The sequence below is a fragment of the Peromyscus leucopus genome, chromosome 23 (assembly GCF_004664715.2).
Source record: "Peromyscus leucopus breed LL Stock chromosome 23, UCI_PerLeu_2.1, whole genome shotgun sequence".
In the NCBI taxonomy this organism is placed as follows: Eukaryota; Metazoa; Chordata; class Mammalia; order Rodentia; family Cricetidae; genus Peromyscus; species Peromyscus leucopus.
The window spans coordinates 8,814,071-8,828,129 of NC_051082.1; the positions used below are offsets into that span (position 1 = coordinate 8,814,071).

The 14,059-nt window shown below is 49.7% G+C and overlaps 1 protein-coding gene across 2 annotated transcripts in view; it reads left to right on the plus strand.

The window, feature by feature from the left end:
- Ksr2 (kinase suppressor of ras 2) overlaps positions 1-14,059 on the plus strand; it is a 382,945-nt gene that overhangs the window by 282,637 nt on the left and 86,249 nt on the right. Inside the window, exons 8-10 of one of the 2 annotated variants that reach the window (XM_028878818.2) lie at positions 2,736-2,803; positions 7,672-7,796; positions 13,468-13,636. In XM_028878818.2, the coding sequence (XP_028734651.1) occupies positions 2,736-2,803; positions 7,672-7,796; positions 13,468-13,636 (362 nt within the window). The remainder of the gene's footprint in view (positions 1-2,735; positions 2,804-7,671; positions 7,797-13,467; positions 13,637-14,059) is intronic. The other variant, XM_028878819.2, reaches the window with a different exon arrangement.

Consider the following 14,059-nt stretch of genomic DNA (forward strand, 5'->3'; position numbering starts at 1 on the left):
TTCCACGAATAGAAACACTTCATTTCTCGGGAAAAAAAAAAAAAAAAAAAACCATCCTGGGAATTAATGGTCCCTCGTGGGCTTCTTTTCATTATTCTAAGTCAACTGTTGGGTCTGATTATACCGATATCTGAGGGGTGGTCATAATTATCCCAGAGGCTGAAGTGGGGATATGATGGATGGTGGATGGTTGTGGAGATGGCAGGGATGATGGATTTTGGCAGGCATGATGATGGTGATGCTATGGTGATGGTAATCATAATGGTGATAGTGATGATAATGGTAGAGTTGATGGCAATGGTGATAATGGTGGTGGTGGTAAGGATGACAATTGTAGTGGTAGTGATGATGGTGGTGGTGATGATGGTGATGATGATGGTGGTGATGCTGGTAATGGTGGTGATGATGGATGATGGTGGTGATGGTGGTGATGATGGTGATGATGGTGGTGGTGATTGTGGTGATGATGATGTTGGTGATGGATGATAATGATGGTGATGGTGGTAATGTTGGTGATGGTGATAGTGGTGATGATAGTGATGTTCCTGTGGTATCACATACTGAGTCACCACATGGCAGGTATTTTGTGTAACCCTTTACAAGCATGATATCATTTAATCCTTACAAAGTAGTGGAACTCAGAATGTATCCCAGGCTGACTTCAAATTTACCAAGATCCCAGCCTTCTGAGTGCTGGGTTTACAAGCGTATGCCACCATGCCTGACCTTATTACTGTCATTTTGGCTAAAGTATATTGTGTTCCTTTGTCAGTGGAAGGGGCAACTCATGGAGGAAAGATTTGTTTGGACTCCCAGTTTCTGGGTTTCATTCATCATGGCAAGGAAGACATACAAGTTGGCGACAGCATACAGAATGCCGTGTTCATATGACGAGAAGCAGGAAGTAGAAAAACGGTCTGGACCCAGGGTGGGCATGACCTTCCAAGCCCACCCCTTAGTGACCTACTCTAAAAAGCCAGCTCCCACCTCTTAAAGGCACTACAGCCTTCAAACTAGCACCCCCAGATGGGGACCAAATGTTCAAAACGTGAGCCTCTGAGGGACACACCAGACTCAAACCATAGCGGCAAGTTTACTTAAAGATGAGAACTCCTCTTTGCTGTGAATGGGAAAACAGTACCCTTTGCCATTTACATAAGGTGACCCAAAAAACATATATTCCGATGCGAGGAGACAGTGATGAGAGAGCCCTGTCCTCCTGTCCCTTGTCCGTCCGCATCAGGGACTGGGTGAGCATTTGAAGACCTTCCTCCATCCCTACCACCTGGTATGGTCAGCTAGAAAAGGAGGGCTCAGTTTCTCAATTGTTTGGGGCTACCCAGGTTCCTCCTAAGCTGTCCTCTGTGTGCTCGAGGGCCCCAGGTCAAAAGTCTCCAGATCAGAGATGAACGCAGAGCTTCTCTCAGAGCCAGGAAAGACGGTGGAAAAAAAACGGGAAAACAAGTGTAGGCTTGTACCACAAAGTGGATCCACAGTTCCCCTCATCATACACATCTGCGTCACTTCAGGGCTTTTTCTCGTCTAGCCTCAGAGATGCCAATGCTGCAGAGAATCTTAGAGAAGTTTCCAGAAAGCACTGATGTTGCTGGGTGGGGAACCCCTGTTGAGAACCATTGAACTAGACTCTTGTTCTGACCTGTGCCTAGGTGATCTAACATTCTGTGGAGAGGCCAGCCAGAGCTTTAGAGGGAAGAAACATATGCTCTAACCTCTGGGTAGTGGGTAGGACGTTCTATTCAGTCCTAAGATGCTGGGAACCCAAGAGTGGTTGCGTGGCAAAGTCATTAACTATTGGAAGCTTGGCTGGTGTGCACAAAATGTCAGGGGAATCCAGAAAGGGTCTCTATGGAGCTTATACAGTATCTTGTGTGGGGTGTCCATCCTTCTGCATTAAGTGCGGTCACTGCAGTAACTTGGGGGAAGGGCAGTAATCCTTGGGCAGTCAGGTGTAGTAGGAATGCAAGCCTGACTTGTTAGATTTGTCTGAAGGAAATTCACTTGTAGTCTGCTCTTGATGTCTCCTAATGATCGCATTCTCAAGGTAAGCTTTGGTGTGATGTCTCCCGAGAGCTTTAGTTTTAGGATAGACAAGAGACTACCTAGGGGACAATGGCTTAGGGAGTTTGTCCAGGGCATGCCAGTTCATCTCAGTTTTCCCACCAAGAAAGCGGGAATGACTATAATAGCTATTTCTTACAGTTGTAAGACTCAAATGAAATAGTGTATGGAAAATGTTTACTATAGTGAGGGGTGAGTGAGTCTTTGAGTACTTCGTAATGATGATTAACATTGGAGTGTTGTGTTGATGATGATGATGATGATAATGATAGACCATTATCCTAAGCACATTTCAGCATGCATGAAGTTAACATAGATATTGTTAAAAACAATTATTACTTACTCTTGGACCACCCAGGGTGGAACTGGAAAAGTCACATTGGAAGCCTCTCTCCAGAGTTATCCCTCTGGGTTGTTAAGGATTAGCTTTTTCATTCACTACCTCCAGTCATTTCACACATTGCTGCCCTCAATGCCTGGAGTTGTCTGGACCACTGGGGCATCTTTCACCCATCCACCCATCCATTCATCCATCCATCCATCCATCATCTATCCATCCATCATCTATCCATCCACCAAGCCAGCCAGCCATCTGTCCATCAAGCCAACCAACCATTCAGTTAACCCATCCAACTTTCTTTTTCCCTGTCTTTCAGGTTAAAGTGCCATAACAAATGCACCAAAGAAGCCCCACCCTGTCATCTCCTGATCATCCATCGAGGAGGTAATGATTTAACACTTGTCACCCTGTAACGGGCTCGAGAGCTCTTGCATCCAAAGCAGCCCTCCCACCCAGAATGATCCCAGATATCTCCCGATCCCCAGATCCTTGACCACCCAATTTCTTTCCTCCTAATACTTCCTTCCTGCTGCGTTCCTTCCCCATTCTGCACTCCTGTCACTCCACGGGTCCTTCTGGTTATTTTAGTGCCTACTGCCTCCCAATCCTCTCTTTGTCTCTTTGTCCTAATTTTCACTCCCTTCTTTCCACTCCATTGCTTTTCCTTCACACTCAAAAAAAGAGTGCTGGCTGGGGTCTTTCCGTTGTGTGATCCAGGCTCATACAGTGGGTCTTGCACAAGTGGCCTTGGGGAGGAGTCTGGTACAAGCAGGCTGTCTTTTGGGCCACCAACCAGTTCCCAAATCATGACACGGAGACTTATTACTAGTTATAAAGGCTTGGCCTTAGCTTAGGCTCATTTCTTGCTCGTTTTCATAACTTAATTTAACCTGTTTCTATTAATCTATGTTTTGCTTTGGGGTTTTTTACTTTTCTTTCATTCTGTATGTCCTACTCTATGTCTGTCTGTCTGGTGGCTGCCTGGATGGCCTGGGTGTCTCCCTCTTCCTCTTCCTCCCTTTTCCCTTCTCTCATTCTCACCTAGATTCCCCCTCTTACTATTCTCTCTGCCTTCCAGCCCCACCTATCCCTCTACTGCCTAGCTATTGGCCACTTAGCATTTTATTACCAATCAGGTACCTTAGGCAGGCAAAGCAACACATCTTTACATTGTTGAAGTAATAATCCACAACATAAACAAACGTAACACATCTTTACATAGTTAAGGTAACATTCCACAACTGTCTGGCTCAGAGCAGAGTTGTTGAGGCCATCAGTGTCCCATTCTTTGGGGTTCTGGGAGTGCCTGGGCCAACTTGACCCAAGCTGGCAGCCTTTCACAGTACACAGCCAGACCCATTCAGCTGGGAGGAAAAGCGTTGCCCTGTCTGCCACAGACTTGGTAGGAGACAATAACTCTTCATAAAGACTTATAGCCCAGCTTGCAAAGTAATTCCCTAATTTCTTGTCCTGTGGATTCATTACTGCCAGCTCCCCCATGATCCATCCCCAGGGCAATTTCTTCAGTCTGTGCTCTCGGATAAGTAGCTGTGAGCCACATCTGACTATTTAACTTGAGATGAATGAGAAGAAACTAAAAACACAAGTTCTGTTACTCAGTCTCACCAGCCATCTGGGGGCTCAGGAGCCCCTTGTGACTGCTGCACTGGATGGTGATGCAGAGATACGGCAATTTCATCACGGCAGGGACCTCTCCTGATGATGCCATTCCATCTCGTGTGATCAAAAGCCTATTCCTAAGGTGCCGGCTCATGTAAATGGCCAGATGTTACAGCCTGAAGAGCTCAGGCCGTGAGCTTCTGGCTGCCCTTCTCTCTTTCTCTGAGGACAGATAATTAATAAGCATCCGTGTTGTGGTTTTCACAACCTCTAATTTATGGCCCTAGGCTGTACCTGACTCCCCCATTCTCCTTGTTATGTAGGCTATCCGAGACTAAATTGCATGATATGGACTTTCTTGTCACTAGCCCTCCCCCCCCCTGCGCCCCCGAAATAAAAGTCAGACATTTTTCTTTGGGAATTTCTCCGAAGGCTCCATCTCTGTTCCCTCTGCCTGTCACTTTGTCTGTGGCGGCCACCTATGTCTCTTTTCCCTCAAGCATGCTCGCTTTCTTGTCCTCTCTCTCCCTCTCTCATTCTCTCTCTCTCTGCAATATTTTCTATCAATTCTTTGTGAATCTCATACAATGAACTTTGAACACATTCATCTCCCTCAACCTCTTCCATCACCACCCTCCCCGCCCTCCCATCCCTCCCCATGCAACTTTGAGATTTTTTTTCTTCCTTCCTCATTGAGTGTAGTTTGTGTCACCCAGCTAGTCTTGCCATTGATGCCCTGATGTGAGGTCAATCCACCAGGGGTCACGTCATTAAAGAAATGAAGCTTCTCCCTGGGTTTTCAGGGGAAGCCTGCCCTTCCCTTTCAGGCTCGATCACGTTGTCTCTTTGATGCTCACTCAAGGCCTGCTCATGGCTTCCCTGGTTGCAGGCCACCCTCTCCCAACAAAGCTCTTTAGTCACACGCATCGTCTCCTTCCCCAAAGCAATGTGCCCGCGCTCCTCTGTTCTGTCTAAGTGTGGCCCATGCATGCGTGAAACGGACACTTCCTGGCCCCGCCCCCAGAAATGCTGCCCTTTTGAATTGGATCTGCTTGGGAACGGTTCCTATGCCCTTGAAAGCATTATTCATGAACAAGAGTTAGACAAAACTCACACGCTGTTGGGGGTCAAGCAAATATTCTGAATGAGAGAAGTTGCGCTGATTGGACAGTCCAGGCAGGTACTGTCCAGAAAGGTGGGCACCTCAGCAACTGGGCAGGCAGATGTGTGTCACCTGCATTTGTGACATTTCACACAGAAGCTCATATAGTTCTTATGTTTGTAGCTAGAGTTTTTCTGGTCCTGCCTGGCCCACAGTCAGGACAAATCTCTCTCACCCACCAGTCCCGCAGCCACTCAGACCCAACCCTGAGTAAACACACAGAGACTTCTATTACTTATAAACTGTATGGCCGTGGCAGGCTTCTTGCTAACTGTTCTTATAGCTTAAATTAACCCATTTCTATTAATCTATAAGTTGCCATGTAGCACATGGTTTACCGGTATCTTAACATCTGCTTCTCATCATGGCAGCTGGCAGCGTCTCTCTGCCTCAGCCTTCCACTCCCCAGAATTCTCTTCTCTGTTTGTCCCGCCTATACTTCCTGCCTGGCTATTGGTCAATCAACATTTTATTTATACAGGGCGATATCCACAGCAATATGCCTTAGATTTTCCGCCGAGTGTTAGTGACTTCCTGGGCAGCTGCTGACCAGTGTCCCCATCTCTAGGTTGGATGGAGCCTCAGACCTGCCACAGATCATAGAGACTTGTTAAGTCAGGGCTGAACCTTCCTTCTCCTTCCTTCCAAATGCCCCCCCCCCCAGCATCGCTGAGCTCAGACTCAGCCTGGGAGTATCCACCCAGTTTAAGAATGAACCTAGGAGACGCTTCAGGCAAGAAGTGAGTTTTTCCCTGAAGCAGGCCTAGAGCTGTTACAGACAGTTGGCTTTTGATGTTTTTCCCACCTTGGGTCTCCAGGAAGAGAGGAGGATAGTAATAACGCTTGGCTCTCTTTTCTCCTGCCTCTTCACACCCCTTCACAGCCTTAATACCCCCTCCCATGGCTATTTTGAAGCCTGAGTTCACACAGCTCCTGTCGGAGGTCAGCATCCCTGGGGAATTGGCCTCCCACCAAATCCTGCTCCACAGTGGGTGCTCTGGAGGCTAACTCCCCCAGAAAGGTGAGACCCAGACTGCAGGCAGGCGAGCCTCCCTCCGAGTCTGGTATTTGAAGAAGGTCTCCTTCCTCCCACCTGCCTTCAAGGCCACTGCTCCCTGGGCGCCTCGTGCCTTACAAGTAAATCAAAGAGAACTTTCCCCGAAGAAGTCCGCTGGCTTCTTGCCTTCCCCCACCTCCCTGTTGGTGGGAAGTTGAAAATAGAGTCCGTTTCCATGGTAATGGCAGCCCAGGCTAAGCAGAGAAATTAAATCCCTGGGTCAATGCAAAGCTTGAATTCCTCAACCCCCCTGCCCCCCCCCCAACAAAAACACAAGAAACAAGGAAAGGTGGTAGGCGGCAAATCTGAACTTGTGTGGCTCCCTAGCATCGCACACTGTGTGCCCCGTGAGTGACAGAAATAGCGGGGACAGGCACTTGAGGATGGCGTTCTCTTTCCCCACGAGGAAGCAGTTATTTAGCCTCACTGGCTTGTGTACCCAGCTTTGGCTCTGGCCGTAATACCCAGGGGAGAGGCTGAAGGAGCTGAGCCATTATTGCAGGGATCTGTAGTTATTTGGGACACACTCTGAGTCCCGAAAAACTCTATATACATAACAAAAGATATCCTAACCAATGGTCAGAAGCGTAGGGACGGGTGTCCATTGTGGCTCGTATGCTAATTGCAGGTCTCGTGGAATCAGGGATCACAATGACTATGAAAAAGCAGTGTGCAACAGTAACAGTGTGGAAAAAAACCCAAACAACAGAACAAAAGATGGCTGCCCCCTATTTCTAGTGTCAAAAACCATGTGTAAGGGAATAAATAATTAAAAAAAAAAGAAACATCTGGAAAAAAATATATAGATGATGGGGTGATGGCTCCGCTGATAAATTGTCCCTGCCATACATGTATAAGGACCTGAGTTTCGATCTCCAGAGGGCATGTCAAAATGCCAGGATGACAGGACACTCCTGTAACCCCAATGCTGGGGGTGGGAGCCTAGACAGGCTGATCCCTGAAGCTCATTGGCCAGTTAGCCTAGTCCAAGCTATGATCTTCAGGTTGAGTGGCAGACCCCATCACAAAAATAAAAGGTAGAGAGAGATCAAGGATAGACCTGCTGTCAATCTCTGGCCACAGTATTCACACCCATGAGACACCTCTACATTGACAAGTACATACGTCAGTACACCTTGCATGTGGGTGGGTGTGCCAGCGCGCGCGCGCACACACACACACACACACACACACACACACACACACACACACACGCACACACACTGTGTAGATAATACAAAGAGTGTAAAAACCACAGAGGTCCACCTAGAACATTTGTCATGGGGGGTGCGTGGCTGTCATTTCCGGCGTCACTGGTAGGTTTCAAAGTGGGATGTGCGCTGGGCTCTCCTGACATGATGAAAGCCAATGTGATACTTAGACTCTCTCTCTTCACTGTTTTTACCCCTACGGACCCAGCAAGGTTAGTGCGAACAGAGTCAGTCCCCTGTGACATCAACAACCCTGTCCGGAAGCCAGCGCGATACTCAGATCTGCACATAAGCCAGACGCTCCCCAAAACCAACAAAATCAACAAGGTAAGGTGCGGCTTTTACGGGGTTAGCGGTGGGGGGCAGATGGTGGTGGGTGAGAAGGAGGGGAGGATTGAGCCGGGGCATGGCACTCACACTCATCGGCTCTGGGTGGTTGGTGTGCAGTAAAGCTTCAGGGCTGAGGGGACCACCCCACGATCTGTTGAAGACATAGTCAGAGCAGAACGCATGTCGTTTAGAAATGGCCCGTGGAGCTGAGAACAGATGAGTGTGGGGAGGACAGGGCACTGGGATGGGAGGAAGCAGCAAAGAGGAGTTACTGTGGTACTTCAGCCCCTGGCTGCTCTGGCAGGGATGCCTCCCCATCTGCCAGAGCAGCTGTGCCCATGGTGGCGGGCTTTCTGAACATCTGCTGAACTCAGGGATGGTGATCTTCTGGTGGGGACTTGGATGGATGGGTGGATGTCATTGGGAACTCTGAGCAACAGTTGGATCAGTTTCCCCCCCTCTAGAGGATGGCCAACATGCGGTCCTCCATACATCTTTCTCTCTGGCATGATCCCTCCAGGTTGGCTTTGGTCTGTTGATGGACTGTGCTGACATTGTCCCAGGGACAATTCCAACCCCACAGTGTAAACCAAGTTCTCATATGCCAGGAGGTGGTTTCTCAGGCTCCACAAAGCCTCCGTGTATTATGGTGAAGATGGATAAAGCGTGGTGTCGACTCAGAGATGGGGGAGGGCACAGATGGGTGTGCAAATGAGCGCCTTGGTGACTGTTGACCTCCGAAGGCCAAGTGTGGCCTTGCTTCCCTGCATCAGGCGTTGAGAAGACGCCTTTCCCTATCCACCCTCCTCCCAATAGCCAGAGTGGGTCTTAATGAATGTTACTCAAAGGCTGCCACTCTGTCTAAAACCACCTACTAGTTTTCTGTGGGTTTCTGGAAGCAGATCTAATTTGTATTTATTTATGTACATATTTTCCTATATTTCTCTCTGTGTCTCTCTGTGTCTCTGTCTCTGTCTCTCTCTCTCTGTGTGTATGCACATGTTTTGCATATCTGTGGGCACTTGTGTGAGGGTGCATGTGCACATGTGTGATGAGTATGCACGTGGAGGTCCGAGGTAGATGTCAAGAACTTCCTTGATGGCTTTTGTACCTTGCTCATTGAAGAAGGGCCACTTAATCAAACGTAGAGCTTGATGCTAGGGCTACTATTGCTGGCCAGTTTGCCCTAGTGATCCCCCCCACCCCCACCCCCACTGCCACACCCCCCACGCCTCTGTCCTTTGAGGATGAGATTACAGATAGGCTCCACTGCTAACCCAGCACTTACACACAGATTCTGAGGATCCAAACTCTGGTCCTCTGACGTGTACAGCAAGCGCTCTAACCACTGAACCATCCCCCAGTCCAAATGTTGTTGTTTTTTTCTTTTTTCCTGAGACAGGGTCATACTGTGTGGCTCAGGTTGGCCATGAACTTGAGATCCTCCTGCCTCAGCCTCTTGAGTGCCGAGATTGCAGGCGTGTGCCATCCCATCCAGCTCCAGACACGTTGTTTCGAGCAGGCTCAAGGGCTGTGTTTTCATTTGGTTCCCACCCTCTGTGTCTGACCTCCCACGGTCCCCTCCAAAGCCTTGTCTACTTCCGCTTGCCCTGCGGCTATTGGCCATCATTTTTTTTATTGCTAATTCTTGGTGCAGTCACTTTCTGGCTCCTTGTCACATCATCCCAGCGTTTGAAAGAACCTGTGACCTGGGGTCAGGGCGAACTGGCAGCGAGCCCTATTGGCTGTGAAACTGTGGGCAAGTAACTTAACCTCTCTGACCTGAAGTTTTCCTCTATATAAAATGGACAGGCTCCAGCTGTCTACTGCCACACAACGGACCATCCCCAAATTAGCAGTTTATAGTAACCACACTTTTATTATGCTTGTAGCCCTCAGCGCACCATGAGGTGGATGCTTTTGCCTTTGCCTTAGAATATCCAGAGACTCTATTGGGAAAACCCCTCCACCTGGTGGCTAGTAACATCTAGACATCAAGTTCAGCCCACTCCTTGTTTTTGTGGGACTCGGGCCACACCCACGCTGTCGGTTGCTACTTTCCCGCTGGGGTGAGAGCAAAGCTGATGAGTCCCAGGAAGGCTGAAAAGCCTGAACTATTTACCATCATGTGTTTTACTGTTTTATAGCCCTTCTTCACTCTCATGTCTGGTGCCTGGGTTGGGAGGAGTCTGTTCCTGGCAGAGAAGTCAGTCAGGATGGCTTTCCAGAGGCTCAGCTTCCCCCAGTATGGCCGCCTCATGGCGTCTGTTTCTTACATGATGGCTCGTGGGACCTCAGCAGTGCCGTTCCCACTGTTCTTTACGAAGGGGGCACCTGCATGTTGCAGGGCTTGAGGTCAGGCAAGGCGGATGCCAGCTGTCATCGGGAAGGGGTTTGGGGTTCCCCGCTTTCTGGTGCTCACAGTGGCTGTAAAGAGCGCCAACTTGGGAGAGCTGTCCCCGAGGCGAGATTAAATAACTGGCATCTGAAAATGCTCTGTGTGCTTCCTGGTGCCTAGTAGATATCCGGGGAATCCTAACAAGCATTGCCTTTGATCTCGGGGCTTCGTGCAAAATGTCAAGTCCGGGGCTGTTTCCTTTGGTTGTTTCTGAAAGTCTCAGGGCTGGAAGTCTCAGTGGACGAGAACTTGGCTAGTTCTACCTTTCATCTGTGGTACTGCAGGGAGGAGGGAGGGAAGGAGGAAGGAATGAAGGGAGGACAGAGGAAAGGAAAGAAGGTGCCGTGTTCTTCCAGAAGTGACTGTGCATATCTTAGAACCCATCTTTTTCCTCGGTGACATCATCAGGGGCCAGGAGCTCAAAGCCACTCCGAGACCTTTCTGTCTGGCTTAACCAGCGCTTGGAGCCTCTTGATGTCAGACGGGACAAAGACATGGGTCAGATGGATGAGCCACAGTGACACTGTTCTGTGTGTCTGCCAGCAGGGCCACTTAGGAAGGGACAGAAATTGGCCTCTATGCAGACAGCGGCTTCGCCACGGAGGTGGACAGGCTCTTCCATCGGGCTGGGTTATTTTTCACCCTGTTCTTGTCTTCACTGGCTTTGTGTGGATTCTCATCATCAGTCAGTGATGTGGTTTGGGGGCAGATTTCTCAGCCAGTTTGCTCTGAAGAGTTCCTCCTGTCTGGTTCATAGAGGCCCTGCTTCCTCACCTGGCAGGTGTGCAGAAGGTGAATTTTGGAGGCAGAAGGCTTGGGTTTGTGGCACGGCTCCTTAACTTGCTGTGTTGCTGTGATCAGGCCGGTTCAAAGTGCATTTGCCTTAGTTTTCCCCCCTGTAAAATGGGCCAGGTGATAGGAGGGGTGGTTGAGAGGATTGGATGTGTGGTGTGTATAAAGCATTTGGTCCAGCACAAGGTGCTCAGGGGTGAAGGAGGGGGAGGAGGGGGAGGAGGAAGAGTAGGAGAAGTAGGGGAGGATGGGGAAGAGGAGGGGGAAACAGAGTAATGTAATGAACAGAGGAGGGAGGGGAGAAGGAAGGAGAAGGTAGAGGAAGAAGAAACAGAAAAGAAAGATGAGGGAAAATGGGAATGAGACAGGAATAAAAGATGAGAAAGAGCAGAAGAAGACAGAAGAGGAAGTGATGGACGGAGAAGGAGGGAATGGAGAAGATAAAGACAGACAGGATACAGAGAGAAGCCGGACAAGCGAAGTCAATAGTGTCTGCCAGCTCCTTCGGGGACCAGCCTCTAGCCCTCGTCCCCTACGTCAGGGCATCCAAACAGGCATCTGCAGTGGCAGCAGAGGCCGTGCATCTTCCTGCTGTGAGCCCGGGGTCGGGAGATGCTGCATGCTGGCTTGTTGCAGTTGCGAGGAGCAGAGCCCAACTACCCAGCTCCGCAAAGTGAGCAGCTGGAAGGATATAGCCAAGAGGCCACAGCGGCCACTCTCAAGGAGCTGGGCTCTCTGAAAGTAGACCTGGAGCATGGCCTCGAGTCAGGTGGGTTCCCTGACCCGAGTGACACCAGGACTTTGTTGTTAAAGCTTTATTTTATAATTGTGTTGAGGTAGGTGTGTGCACATGAAGTGCAGATGCCCAAGGAAGCCAGAAGAGGGCGCTGGATTCCTTGGAGCTGGAGCTACAGCTGTTGTGAGTCTTATGATGTGGGTGCTAGGACTTGAACTTGGGTCCCCCGGAAGAGCATTATGCACACTTTACATCTCTCTAGCCTTAGACCCTGTCATTCTAAAGATAATATGAAAAGGTGAAGTAGTTAGAATAACCAATATATATATGAACAAACTGAAAACAGAATAAACTACCCAATTTCCAAACTGAGTGAATAGCTACAGAAATCAAAACCAAAAGGAATATCCAGAGGACAAGCAGGCTCAGGAGAGGACACTTACTATGAACCAACAAGACACACCATTATCACATGCTTGAATAAGAAATGATGGCACACCAAGCCCTGGCTAGGACACAGAGAAAGCTGCTCACTGTGGAGTATGGATACAAAACAGTGCAGCCACTCTAGAGACCCACATACGTTCACACCAGCCTCTTCATAAATATCCACAGTAGCTTAGTCCTCACACACCGAAAGTATCCTGACCAGGAAGCAACTTAGACGGCCCCCACTGGACAATAATTCACAAATTGTGGTACATCCATATAGTAGAGTATTACTCAGCCCTGCTGAAGTTGTCATATTCTCAAGCTCAGAAGGGGGACCCACTGCCTCTTCCAGCTTCCAGTGGCTTCTGCACTCCTTGACTGCTGGTGACATCCCCTCAGTCTCTGCATCTGTCTTCACCTGCTCTTCTTTCTCTGTATCTCCCCTTCCCTGTCTCTCAGGAAGATCTTCGTCCTTAGAGTCAGGACCCAATCCTGTCTCTAGATCTTTGTTACATCTGAAACAACTGACTTTTATTCTAACTGGGATTGGATTCTAACCTTCTGGGTGACGTCTTGAGGGAGGGCACATTCAACCCGCCGGCCTGCTTTCTTAAGTCCATCCAACAAGGGCATTCCGTGCATGCACTTAAGGACACCATCTTTGCCCTCCCCTTGAAGCTGGTCTGAGGGCAAGGCAGGCAATGCAGGTCCCAGCTGCATGCCGGGGGGAAGATGCTGGAGGCTCCCGCCCACACTCGCTGGTGCTGTCAAGCTGTTGATTCTTTAATAAACACTTGGGAGGAGACGTGTCAGAGAAGGGACAGTTCTCTGGGCACCTCGGCATGGGGCCCTCCAGATCAAAGAGGCACGGAGTGTGTGGCTGGCACCTCCGCAGATTTCATTAAGTGGCAACCTTTCCTGCCTGGAGTTCCCGCAGCAAGCGGGAATGCGACTCCAGAAACTTCTCCTCCACAGCTCTGGGCAGCCTTTACATTGTCTTGCTCAGGTGTTCTGTCTGTGGGCGTGTGCATGTGTTGGGCTATGTGTGCACCTGTGGAGGCCACAGGTTGACTTCAAGTGTCTTCCTGTGTCACTTCATATCTTATTATTATTATTATTATTATTATTATTTTAGATAGGGTCTCTCACTGAACTAGGCTAGACTCTGGAAGGCTCTAACAATTGCAGAAGGGGCAGCCATGGCTGAGGAGGCTGGCTTGGGGAGCCCCTTCCTGCCTCGCCCACCCCGGTCTGCTGTGTCTCTGCGACCCCACCCGTCCCTGACACCTGCCCTGTCTTTCTTTCCGCAGGACCACATCCCCGTCCCTTACCAGCCAGACTCCAGCAGCAACCCCTCGTCCACGACGTCCTCCACGCCCTCCTCACCAGCACCCCCCCTCCCTCCCAGTGCCACGCCGCCTTCTCCCCTGCACCCTTCCCCACAGTGCACGAGACAGAAAAAGAACTTCAACCTGCCAGGTACCTCTGTGCCGGGGAAGACAGGTGGATACCGGAGGGGACGAGGTGAGGGAGGAGGGCATTGGGTCACTGCCAAAGCCAACCAGCACGGGACCAGCCCTTGCTTGAAAGCAATGAGTTGACGATCAGAGAGAGTCAAGGGCGGTGTTTGGATGGGTGCTTGCAAACACGGGGCGATTGTCCTATGATATCACATTTCCGCTTTAGAGGAATCTTTCAGAGTCATTGCCTCTGCTTGACAAATGAGGAAACTGAGGCACAGGGACTGCTAGAGACGTGTCTTTGGTTTGGTCATGAGCTGATGTCTTTACCTAGCTCAGTCACAAGGCAGAGCCACCTCCTCTGGAGTTGGCCGTTGTCTGGTGAGACAACCTGGTTGAGGTTGGTGGCAGGGTGCTGTGCTGAGGATCTCAGGGCCACGCG